The 12,371-nt window shown below is 42.7% G+C and overlaps 1 protein-coding gene across 3 annotated transcripts in view; it reads right to left on the reverse strand.

Moving 5' to 3' along the window:
• PHRF1 (PHD and ring finger domains 1) overlaps positions 1–11,758 on the reverse strand; it is a 31,197-nt gene extending 19,439 nt beyond the window's left edge. For 2 of the 3 annotated variants that reach the window (XM_027703172.1, XM_027703155.1), the window contains exons 1-6: positions 11,647–11,758; positions 5,701–5,815; positions 5,240–5,362; positions 3,517–3,749; positions 2,463–2,546; positions 1,323–1,444 (exon numbers count right to left, since the gene is read on the reverse strand). In XM_027703172.1, coding sequence (XP_027558973.1) covers positions 1,323–1,444; positions 2,463–2,546; positions 3,517–3,749; positions 5,240–5,362; positions 5,701–5,791 — 653 coding nt within the window. In that variant the 5' untranslated portion in view covers positions 5,792–5,815; positions 11,647–11,758. Of the gene's footprint in view, positions 1–1,322; positions 1,445–2,462; positions 2,547–3,516; positions 3,750–5,239; positions 5,363–5,700; positions 5,853–11,646 lie in introns of all 3 variants that reach the window. The other variant, XM_027703163.1, reaches the window with a different exon arrangement.
• Between the last annotated feature and the right edge of the window lie 613 nt (positions 11,759–12,371).

Consider the following 12,371-nt stretch of genomic DNA (forward strand, 5'->3'; position numbering starts at 1 on the left):
TGGTTTTGGGAAGTATGTGTAAGAGATGATGCAATGTTAGATACTATAGTATAAAACTGTAGCACCTCTGTAACTCTGCTTACTTCGGAAATGATTCCTATGCAGCCAGCCTGCTATAAATAAATGAGTGCTTTTTGCTTTCTCATACTCAAAAAGAGTCTTAGAGGGTTCTTTCTGGCCATTTAAGGCATCACTAATGACTGCAAGTTCTTTTTCCAGAAGCACCTCTGGAAGTGCTAACTCTAGAAATCAAGCATATATAAAGAACTTCTTTTAGGAAAATATAACAAAAATTAAAAAACTGTATCAAACTAGAAATAAAAATGTATAAAAAAAAATTGGAGTAACTGTTAAGACATCAGAAAGGAAAATCTGAAGCAATACCCTGAGCTAAGATTGGCTTATGAAAGTTCAGGAAGAACTTAAAGATATAGCTTCAGGTCAGACCTATGAAACACTAGTTTTGATTAAGTATTTTAAATTCAGTGTTCTGATGATGCTCTTAACAATATTTAGTGTTCCTGATTTTGTCTATTTTCCAGAAGATGAATCATTGTACATGGACACTACAGAACACAAAGACAAAACTAGACTTATCAGGTATTCAGTTAGCTTGCTAGAGGAAATTTCTGCAAGATTATTCTACATATTCATTGCATTTCTCTTTGTTCAATGAGTAACTTCTGACAGCAAACTGACAATGCTGGAAGATTGATTAAACATCACAAGGGCTTTAAATTTTAGCAGAAAACTGTAGACCCAAACTTGTGTTCAAATATCTTGATGACTCTACTTAAACATTTATTTTATTAATCAAGGAGGGCGAAAAAATATGTTGGCAGAGACAGAAGTATGCAAGAGTAAGAGAATCAATTTAAGAGTTATGGCTCTAAAGGAAAAACATTTTACAAAACTGTGAATCTTAAGCATTTCTCCTGCACAGCACTAGTGCCCGATCAGTTGGGACCAGTCATGCATCCTCTCCCAGAGACATAAAAGGATGTATATTTTTTACCCTTCATGCACTCAGATGTTGCATGGACGAGCACAGACACCTTCATCACTTGAAGGTATGGTCACCTGTTTCTATGGTCTGCTGCACTGATGTGCACAGGACTCTCTACACACATGTTGCTACATGACCAGGAAAGGATCCATCACGTGATGGGGATGGATGTCTGCACTGTAAGCACATGGATGCACAGCTGGCTGCACGATGAGCCTGAAGAGAGCAGCAAGGGGCAGCCTACAGACCAGAGAGTGTCTGTGGACCAAACAATGGTCAACTCTGCAGGTGCTCCATTCACTTCAGCCTTTCTTACCCCGCATCACAGCCATCACAGAGCAGCAGGCGATCCTCGCGGTCACTTCTGCCACACACCTCACAGAAGGTTGGGTCATCCTCCCCATCGCTACCCTGAGTTTTCGTGTTCTCAACAGGAATCTAAACAAAAGAGGGATTCACATTTTATGCAGAACGTGGCACCTTTAAAAATCCATCACCACACTAACAGTACCTGCAGCAAAATCTAACAGTGAAGGAAACAAAAGAACTGTTACATACAAGAACCTTCATTTAGTTCATTCAACACATCTAAGACCTGATCAAATGCCTGAAAACATCTCCGTAACTTGTCTACTGTCAGACACCAACAAACACAGAAAACTGCACTTTAAGAACAGGCAAAACAAAAATCCACAAATAAGATCAAAAGTAGTCAAAAAAAACCAAAAAGACCCCAAAAACAAGACAAAAGAAAAGAACAAACTTCACTACCTCCATATTACTTAAATGTTAAATTTGCCCTTCTGTTATTATGCAAAACGTAAAAAACCATCAGTTTATGAAAACAGAGCATGAAACTCCTAAAAGTCCCCTGGAAACCAACATCTTTCTGATATCAATAAAGAGCAACGACAGCTCTTCAATATTCTTTCGTGAGCAACTACCAGCACACACAACCGGTGCCTCTCAGAGCTCTGTTATTGCCCGTGCCTCTCTCCAAACAGTGCCTTTAGGAACTCTACAATTACCTTGCACCTCTAGCCCCTTATAAACCCTACTGCTACACAGCATTGCTGGTAGCAAGACATAGGGAAGAGATCATGTATAACCCAGATTATTCCCATTCCCTGTGTATAGCACTTGCAGTACACAGGACACTTTCCATGTGCAGACAGGCTTATCCGTGCCTGTCTACACATGGACAGTTTTCAGTCAGATGTCCATTATGAAGAAGAGGCAGCTATGAGAAACACCTTTTCTGCCACAACACAATATTGCAGGAAACATGGCTAAGGGGGAAAAAAAATTCTTACAGTTCCTTAAAAGGCAAACGCAAAATAGAAAAGAAATAATTCATCCAGATACCAAGTATCAGATAAACACGCTAGAGGTGTAAACCTTTGAATAACTATTTTGTGGCAATTGGCTTTGTTGTTTGTCGCAGTAGAAAGCTCACCTTTTTCAAGATTTTACCACCAAAACGTGCCCGGATGCTAATGTACTTAAAGAGGATTCGATCCACTGGACAGGAGTTTGCATTCTAGGAAAAAAACCCAAACAATTCCCAATACAGTTAATAAGTGCGTCTCTTTATTCAATTTCTAAAAAGGAAGTCTTAAATTATTAATGAAATAAGCATTAAATTAATGTAGTAGTCATTTTAACAGCTATGATCTTGACATATTAAGTACTTAAATCTGACTTATCTGATTTGCAAACAGCCTGTTGGATCAGAGAAAACATACATTTTTAGAGAAGCATTTATTATACCAAAGCAATTTAATTATTATTCAATTGCAAAGCAACATCAAAGTTCTTCCAAACATTGCCTTGAAGCAGCACTTGCGCTTTAAGGCATTTTCTTTCTTTTAGACAAATAAGCAAGTAGCAATGGCTTACAAATACATTCAATAAGAGTGAATTTTTCTTAAAATTTAATTAACACTGTTACTGCTGCACACACAGTAAGTTTTGTTGTAATTCTCACCCTGAATTATGACTGTGGGAACTACACAGGTGGCAAGGAACTCAGACTGAAAACTGAATTCAGAGCAAGTTGCTGCTTGTCATACTCTTTTACATCTTTTTCATGTTTAGATGTTTAAAACAGATCCCCATCCAATGGTCACAATACAGAATTTAAGAAGAGACAAAGACAGATATACAGAGAAATATATATACACATATATATATATTAAAAAAAGCATAGAGAAAATCAGTATTGCTGGTGTCTTGACTTGAAAAAGCAAAAGAATTTTAAGTGCCTAGAAACCCACTTGCTTATGACATTACAGCTTCCAGAGAACAGATCAGGATGAGCACAAGAAAAACAGATCCACACTTCAAACATGAATCCTGACAAACAGAAAAGTAACCCAAGTCTGTTAAAAAAAAGCTTAAAGCAAATATGAACATTAAATTATTTTGCTCTCATTACGGTAGAACAACATGATCGGGAGAGAGCAGAGCACTCCAGAGAGGCACACGACATCACAGACAAAACAGCTCACCTTAGACCACTCCACGATGCAGTCCAAGCAGAAGTAATGGGAACAGTTCTCAGGAGTCCCAACAGCCTGATCCCTAAACGTGTTGAGGCAAATGGGGCAGTTTTCACCATCCTCATCAGAGGAGATGTTCGCTCCGTTTAAGTGTGGCTCTAATTTCAAAGAATCAGTCATTCCCTCCACAGTGGTCTCAGTTTCTTCCTCCTCTTCCTCTTCTTCATCATCATCTTCACAATCTTAAGATGGGAGAGATAAAAACCAACTCGCATGTGCTGCAGGGCTTCAGCAATGAGGGCAGAGGGTAGGACAGGGTACTAGTTCTCAGAATTCCAAGTAAGCTTATTTTATGAGACTGGAAGAGCGAAGCACAGCCTTCCCAGTTTAGGGCAATAATTTTTGCTGGTTTATTTCTTCCTAAATCCCTTCACTATAAAGCAATGGATTACTCTGGTGAAAAATAAAGTCTGATAATGCGAGTAGTCTTCCAAGAGATTAAAAGGACAGACAGCAGAAAAACAACAGATTATCAAAACAACAAGACAGTAAGCTAAGTTAGACTACCACTGAACAATGAAGTTAAAACAAAGTTATAATGAAGTTATAATGTACCCAACTTCAGAGGGCAAGCACCAGCAATACACTGATCTGCAGAACAACAAATTCAAGATTTCCCCACTATATCACCATTTTGAGAGTCAAGGGATCGAAGTGCCTTGGAGACCACTTAAAGAAGCCTGGTTTTGAGTAAAATTAAACACTCAGCACACATTGTTGAAAGGTATTTTTATTTTAAGTACAAAATACAAAGACCTGTGTTAGTCTTTCCCTAAAACCTGTGAATTAAGTTGACATTTTCAAGAAACAGTAAAAAGTTACCTAAAAAAACCATACTCACTTTGGGGGGGAGGGGAAGTGGCTATTGTTGGGTTGTTGATTTTTTTTTTTTTTAAATGAAAATAGGGCTCTTGTCTTTTGCATTTCCCACTGAATTTTCCTGTCTGGACATAACAGAAAATACTCTGAAAAATGAATTAATAAAGCTTTCTGGCACCTGGCATCAATTTTTTCATCTGTGTTCACATCAGGTTAATTGGTAATTTGGAAAATTGCGCTTCTTACCTCTCAACAAGCTTTAAGATCTGATAAAAACCCACCATTTCTGTCTATCCTAATATTAATTTGAGCACAGCAGTGTCAGAAGTACATGTATCTACAGAGTATGTTTTCAGTAAAATTAACAAGTCCAAGTAACATCCACATTCCTTTTTCAAAGAAAAAATAGTCAAGTCTTCTTCCCTCCTCCCCAGGCATAAGAGCAACAGTAATTTATTTTCAGAACTCCCCAACACAACATTCACTTTAGAGGCCCAAAGCAAACTAACAAACATGCTTTCATAAGTGAAAAAATAGCATGAGCCACTGCTGCAATTTTGACATTTTCTCCCAACTCATGCTGGGGCAGAGTTCACTCCTGATGACTGCAACTACATCACTTTGGTTAGTGCATAGTCTTCAAACACACAAATGCTTAGAATATTGGGGAATATTACTTGTTTGTTTATTAATAGAGGATGGCCTGACACAGTTGCATCACATCTGTGATGTGGCCTGACACAGCTGTATCTGTGGATCTACATTTTGTTGTTCATTTCTGGAGGAAAAGCTTTCATCTCACTCTTCCTCAGTTATGAAAAAAATGCCTGTTAACACACATTAACAGACCTACCTTCTAATTCTTCATCTTCACTTTCTTCCTTGTCCTCCTCACCTCCCTCTTCCTCAGTGTCATTATCTTCGTCTTCACTTCCAGTATCATCATCTGAATCACAGCTATTTCCACCATTGCTTTCTTAAAAAGAAAAGAGAAGAAGAGAGGAAATACCTATTTGATGCAGGCACACAGGCAGGCAGAACAGCGAAGGACACAGCAGAACTCCTGCTCAGGACATTATGTATGAAGTGAGACCCTAGATTTCTGCAGTGGTATCAAAGCTGCCCATTTTGAGAAACTCAAGGGAAGCATGTCAGCAGTCTGATACACACAAGCTATGAAGCAAAGCAAAACAAAAAAATTTTCAGGGAAAAAAGGAGATAAATGGTCAGAAACACAACTTTACCACCCTTTTGGGGGTAAATCAATAGGTTCTCCAACCCATGCAGAAACACATGCAGAGAAGTCACATTTACCTGTTTCACTGAGGAGTGCAAGACATTGCCTTTTGCCCTTTCCTAGAGCAGCATTCTTGTTTATCAGTTCATCCTGGCTGTCATCATCCATGGCAGGACATTGGAAATCCACTCCCTGCAAGAAGGCAGACTTCAGTGAGGCAGTGCACCACCTACAAAAGCAGGGCAGGTGTCAGTCCGTCAAAGAGCATCCAACACATCTGTGGAGACGTGAATGGCAGAAGGGACATCGCCCTCCCCACACCATTGATTAGCTTCCCCAGTTTCAATTCAGAAGTGGCTACAGGTAAGCAGCTATTGTTATGTGAGGTTTCACAGCCTTACTGGACTAGATGAAACCAGCTGCTTGAGAAAATCAACTTAGGTGAAAGATTCAGCTTTATCTTGGGCTCTTTGATGACAGAAAAAGGTATAATCAGAATTCCTTGCTGAAAATAGCAATAGAAAAACCACAAACTCCAAAACCATCCCGTGGACTAGAAATAAAACGCAAAACTGAAAGGGACCAGAGGCCATTTGAACTAAGCCTAACAGGATGACAATATATGTTTCAAATCAAAATACTCTATCTTGTCCAATTGAAAAGAAGATCATGTAGCTTAGGTCCTTAAAAAAAAAAAAAAAAGGCCTTTGTACAGGTCTGTCATGAAATAGAGAAGCCTCAGACCTCACAACCATTATTCCATGGAAAGGATAAGACTTGATTTGGTGCATATTAATACAATCACATTAATTGCTGTGCATCAGCACAGGCTGGCAGTAAAACTGACAGATACTGCGAGATGTCGCATGATCCAAACTCACGACGACAATCAAATCAGAGCTTTTAACATATAATGCTACAAAGCATTAAGACAGACAGACCCCTTGCAAACTTCTATAAGCAAGTCACGGAAATATATAATTAATTGACACTCAAAGCTAGATATCATATCTCAATATGAAAAAAAAATGGATTCTTCTGTATGTGTGACAAAGTTTCAATCAGGTGCTCTTCTCCCACTCTCCCTGCTCCATACTACATATCTTGCATATTAAAGAGATTTTTTGGAACAAAACATTATGTTTTATTCAAGTGTTCTTGATCCGTACCTTTGCTTGCACACTCCCTTTTTGAGCCACGTGGCACAGCTCTGCACTAAAGAGCCTCAAAAATGTAGGTTTTGCTAAACCAGACTAAACTACAAATGGAGTCTTCAATGCACAGGGGAAAAAAAAACTAAAACAGAAAAAAGATTGAGTTTTAGCACAACCAAGTTCTTTTAAAGATTTCTCCTAACTTCAGTAAGATTCTTGCCTAAATAGTGGTTTGAACTTTTAGCTTAATTTGTGGCTGGTAACAGGAGTGTTTAAAAAACTGTTTAAAAACAATTAACGTTAGCTTAAAACACGCAGACTCATCAAAATCCAGTCACTTCATCATGCAACTTAAAAAATAGGAAGAAACACTAGGAATCTTTCAGGTTTCAGCAGTGTGTATGCATGAATTATTCAAACTGAAACTCAGTTATATAATATCCTCTCAACAGCTCAGTTAGCTACAGCAATGCAAAATCTGTGGTGACGTGACAGCCAGGACACATAAGGGCGTGAGGACTGGCAGCACCAGCCCCACAGCAGGGCAGTGGCAGGCACGTGTTATATATGTGTATTTTGAACCTCTGCCTTTACCACTTCTCCGTCGGCAGGCTATGGGAATAGAGCGGGTTCCTGCTGACTTGTCACTGTCACATCCAGCCAGCCATGGCACTCCTGAGCCACTGAGGACCATGAAGGCCAAACAAAACCAGGGCCAGCGGGAGTAAAACTGTGGATAAGCCTCCACTTCACTACAACCATGACCTTCATTTCTCTGCTCTCTAGTTTTCCTTAAAGCAAAGCAGGTAAGCACAGGGAGAAGATCTTTATAATTCAAAAAGCAACTCCTACAAGCCATAGTTCTGACCAACACACACTTATCTACATTTCCAAACAGCCTGTATTTCTTCACTGTAGTGGAATAAAACAACTACCCATGTTATTTTTGCCTTGCTACAACCCAGAAAGATATCCTTTAAGCACAGAGGCAAACAAATCAGCACTTGTGACTTGACAATCTAAACTGACATATTTATGTTGCAAATGCAAGCTTGTACTTTGCTCGGAGGCAAAACTCTGAGTTAAGGAAAATCTGGTATCGCAGCAAACAATTGCGTCTTCAAATCCTGTCAGTAAAAAAGTCTGGTTTGTGGGTAGTTGAAAATAGACAAGGAGAAACCAAGCAAGATGAAGTGAATTTGAGATTTTAAGCACATCACAAATATTACTTTTCCAAACTGGGCAGCTGCTCTTAAGAAAAAAAGTAGGAAACCAAAGTTGACTGTACACCTAACATGAGAGCTACTTCTTCTGTGTTTTAAGAACAATAAGCAGCATTTCTAAGCTGTTTCTTTTTTTTTATGGAAGACATTTCAAACAAATTACCACTGTGAAACACAAGAACATTCATGATACACTTCAGAGAACTCACTACCTGTACAAAAGCCCAGTTTTCTCCAGCACTTACCACATCAGAATTTTTCTTACACATCTCCCTCCCCGACCCAGCCCCGAGCTAGAATTGGCAAATAGAAAATAGATGGGAAGCATTTTTATCATTATGCAAACCAAGATGTTTGGTTAAGGAGCAAACTGTAGTCTTTCCTCCAAGGCAAACCTTAACTATGTCTTCCTATGACATAAAAACTCAGACTGTTAAAAAGCAACTGGTTATCCCTGAAGGCCATTGGACTCAGGCAACTACAGCTGCTTTTAGTTTCGGGGGTGCCAAAGCCCTGTCCTCACTGCTGTACCCAACCCCCGGCTGCTTGGTGCCTTGGAAAATCTGACGGTGTGCAGTACTCTGCATACAGGCCTTCAGCTATAAGCAGCTCTCACATGCACTGATCCTCTCTTCTGCATCCCACTTTGTAAGTCTATTCAAAGGAATTTAGGATGCAACTCAGAAACACAGATGTAGGGTAACCTGGCCAGAGATCCCTTGTCTTCAATACTACTAACACTTATAGCAAGCCCCACCTCAGTTCCCTGGGCAGGTGCATCACCCATTTGCACAGCATACCCAGTATCTGCATTACAGGTTGCACACCAGGTTGGCTGAAGGCAGACACAGTCCTCCTCCTTAACATCCCCTGCTTTCAAATTCTCGTTCAGAAGAACCTCAGAATACCTTAATAAACCAATAAGCCACAGAAGTGATGAGTGCACGGCAGGTGTTCAATCACTTCACCCTCACCAGTGCTTTCCCCAGCCATAGGTTTCCTTCCCCAACTTTCCTTCCCCAAGACACAACCTCACTAGGACCAAGTCAGGTTTGCTCCGAGTGCTTTGTCCCTTCCACAGTATATGTAGTAAGCCTGGCTTTGCTATTAAGACAGATTATGTTTTTACACAGAGATGCCTTAAGTAAGTTTAATTGTACAATCAAATAGCAATTACAAATGCTTTCTTCAAGCCGTATTAGCAACAGGGCTTTCTGTTGGCTTTAAGAACAGAGAAGATTAAGTGTTCCCTCCAGAACAAGTGTTTATCAAGCAAGCACTTCAGTAAACATTTAGGTTTTTGAACTAAAATCCTTATGCATTACATTGTAATTATAAATTACAAATCAGTAATTTAACGTACTTTGGGTATGTTCCGGCTAGAAGGCAAGTGCAGGTTTCCAACCAACAAGACGAGACACAGTTTGCAAAGACAGTCCAGCTCCATCCCATGTGACACGAAGCCAACAGAGCTGCCTACAGCAGCGAGTGGCTCTTCCAGCCACGCACACCTTCCCTTCTAGCACCAACCGATTTCCTCCTCACCAACTTCTCACAGTAGTTTCTTGGGTTTTTAGAAACAGAAGAGCTACTAAACAAGGCATTTACTTTAATCTGCTTGGGTAATATACACAGGCAAAGAAAAGTTTCTCACAGGATTTTCTCACAGGGCAGTTTTGAATGCTGATCTAATTTTATGGGCCGTTACTGAGCCCAAAAGACCAAAGACCACTTATTACTAAACTTCAGTCCACTAAATATTCAAATTTATGAGGTTTCAGTTCTCTTTGAGACATCTGCTTTATTTGTTGGTTTGTTGCGGGGGGGTGGGGTGAGTTTTGCTTGTGTTTTTTCTTGGTTTTGTTTTTCAACTAAATAATTTGGTTGTCTCTGGAAAACCAATGTCTCACACCAGAGCACTTTGGGTGTGTTTCCAATTTCATATGCTACATTTAGAGAAAATAAAACAAGAGTTATAAAAATCATTATTGTACACAGTAGGAAAACATCTGGATATGGTGTGAATACTATCTGCCACCACCACATTTCAAAGGTAAAGACAACTTGGCAGGAAAATTATTCAGATTAATAAGAGACTCCTACAGCCTAGAGCTGCGCACTACCAATCTAGCATGCACAGGAAGCTTTAAGAAGTCCTCTAAATCTAAATTTAGATCCCTGTTTAAATTAAAAAAAAAAATTAACTCTTAAATCAGAACTGCCCATGCAACAATTTAAACAACTGAAGCACCTAAGACCCTAAGAGATAAGGCACAAATAATCCCGGGGTAGGCAAAGAAGTGCCTATCTGTCACCCCTTCTAGCCCTGCCCTAAATTTAGCCACCCTGAATTCCAGGAGGAAAATTGTCCACCAGAGCTTCCCCAGGAGCTCTTTGGGGAGTTTGTAATGCAAACAAAGCAACACACAGGCTTTGCAAAAGCACTTTTGAAGTGCAGCATCTTACCCAGAGGAGCAGCCAGGCGTTTTGTATTTCTGTATTCAAAGCAGCAGCCAAGGTCTATGGAATTCCCAGTCTACAATTCCCTGCAGCCATTGGCTCTGCTTCCAGCTGTGAATTAAACAGTCTCCAACTTCACACATCCTCCTCTTTCTTAACAGGCTTCTTTTCTTAGGAAGAGTCACCCTTACTGGTGAATTCCCTTTCAGTATCAGTCTTTCACACCAATCTCATCTTTAACTACAGCTTCCCCTGCTATTTATGGGCATGACTGTAGGAAAACAAAACAAACCCAAACAAACAAAAAACCCAAACAAAACCCTCACACACTTTTATTATTTATTTTGTATAGCCATAACAAACAAGACCCACTGACCTAGAAGAAAGGAAATAACAAAGCAGACACCTCCGCAAAACATCAGGACCGCGTACATGGCAACAAACCTGCAGGAAAGCAAGCAGCTAAAACTACAAAAATCACGCCCACTCCACTGTTACCGAGTGTGGGGCCGACAAAGGGAGGCACTACTGACACAGTTTAGAAACCTCTCAGTAAGCACAGGTCCCTCGGGGCAAAGTTTTTACGACTAAACAGACCTTGCAATAAGCTAATACACGATAAAATTTTTTTTTGCAAGGAAAACATCATCTCTATTTGCCAGCCGCTGGCTGAAAGAGCTGATAACTTCTCCAACACCCGCGGGCGCACTGAAAACAGCGGGAATGGGTGGAAAGGAAAGGGGGCTTGGGGGGAGGTGCAGACACGACAACCGGAAACATCTGGGGGTTTGTTTACTATCTTTAGTATACTTACACATGTATTTAGCGTATTTATTTAGACCTCTGGCGCAGCAAAGGCAGCTGGATGGCTCCCGGGCCGAGGTGCCCCCGAGCCCGCCCGGCCCCTCCGCAACCCGCGGGACACTCCCGCGGGAATCCCGGGAGCAGCCGGGGAGAGCCCGACCCGGAGCTGCCCTCCCGCGGCGGCGCCTCCCGCCCGAAAACAACCCAATAAACATTGTGTTGTCGCTGCTGTTTATCGGAGCGACACCAAACAAGGGATCCCGAGCGTGGCGGGGCAATTCCCCGCCGGAGGGGCGGCCACTCCACGCAACTCCCGCGGCCCAGCCCCCGCCGCAGCCCGCGCAGGCCCCGGCAGCCGCCCTGCCCGTCCCCGGGCACTCACCGAGGAGCAGTCCGGCGCTCACATTCCCAGCAGGAGCAACCCCGGCGCTCGGTCACATCCCGGGACCCCGCGGCCGCCTCTCCCCCGGAAGCGCTGTGGAAACACTGGCGGGTCACGGGGCGCCAGCGGGCGGAACCACCGTGCGGCGGCGGGGGGGATGGGCCGAACCATCTGGTGATGGGGGGAGAGCGGCCGCGGGGCTGAACCATTGCGGGGGAGGGCGCACCGGGCTGTACCACTGCGGGGCTGCGAGGGGGGGTCGCACTGGTTTATCCCCGCGGGCAGTGCAGGTCCCGCCCCGGCCGCTCCCCGTTGCCCCATGGAAGCAGGGCTGGCAGGGGTGACTCCCCTGGCATCCCTGCCCAGTGTCCCCAAGCTTTGGAGGGGAAGCGAGGTGCAAAGGCCACCGTGCTGCGAGGCGTGCGGAGGGCCGGCGGGCTGTGCCCACGGGATGCTCCGCTCCGCCTGGGGCCGTCTCTCGGGGTTGGGAGCATCCTTGCACTGCCCGGTCCGGCCCATGCGGTGCGGGAGGACACCGATCAGTGCTAAATACCTCTCGAAGACAGCGCAGACCGCGAGTGGTTTTTTTTCCCCCTCTAACTACGCGTGGCTGGGCCCGACCCAAATGTTCCCGTGGCACGGGGTGAGCGCACGCACGTAGAGGAGAGGGGCTGGTTTCGCCCTGTTCCATCAGCCGTGGGTCTCCGCCGGGCTGTCCTCGGCTG

The sequence above is a fragment of the Neopelma chrysocephalum genome, unplaced genomic scaffold (assembly GCF_003984885.1).
Source record: "Neopelma chrysocephalum unplaced genomic scaffold, ASM398488v2 Primary Assembly neopelma1_24, whole genome shotgun sequence".
NCBI classification, from domain to species: Eukaryota; Metazoa; Chordata; class Aves; order Passeriformes; family Pipridae; genus Neopelma; species Neopelma chrysocephalum.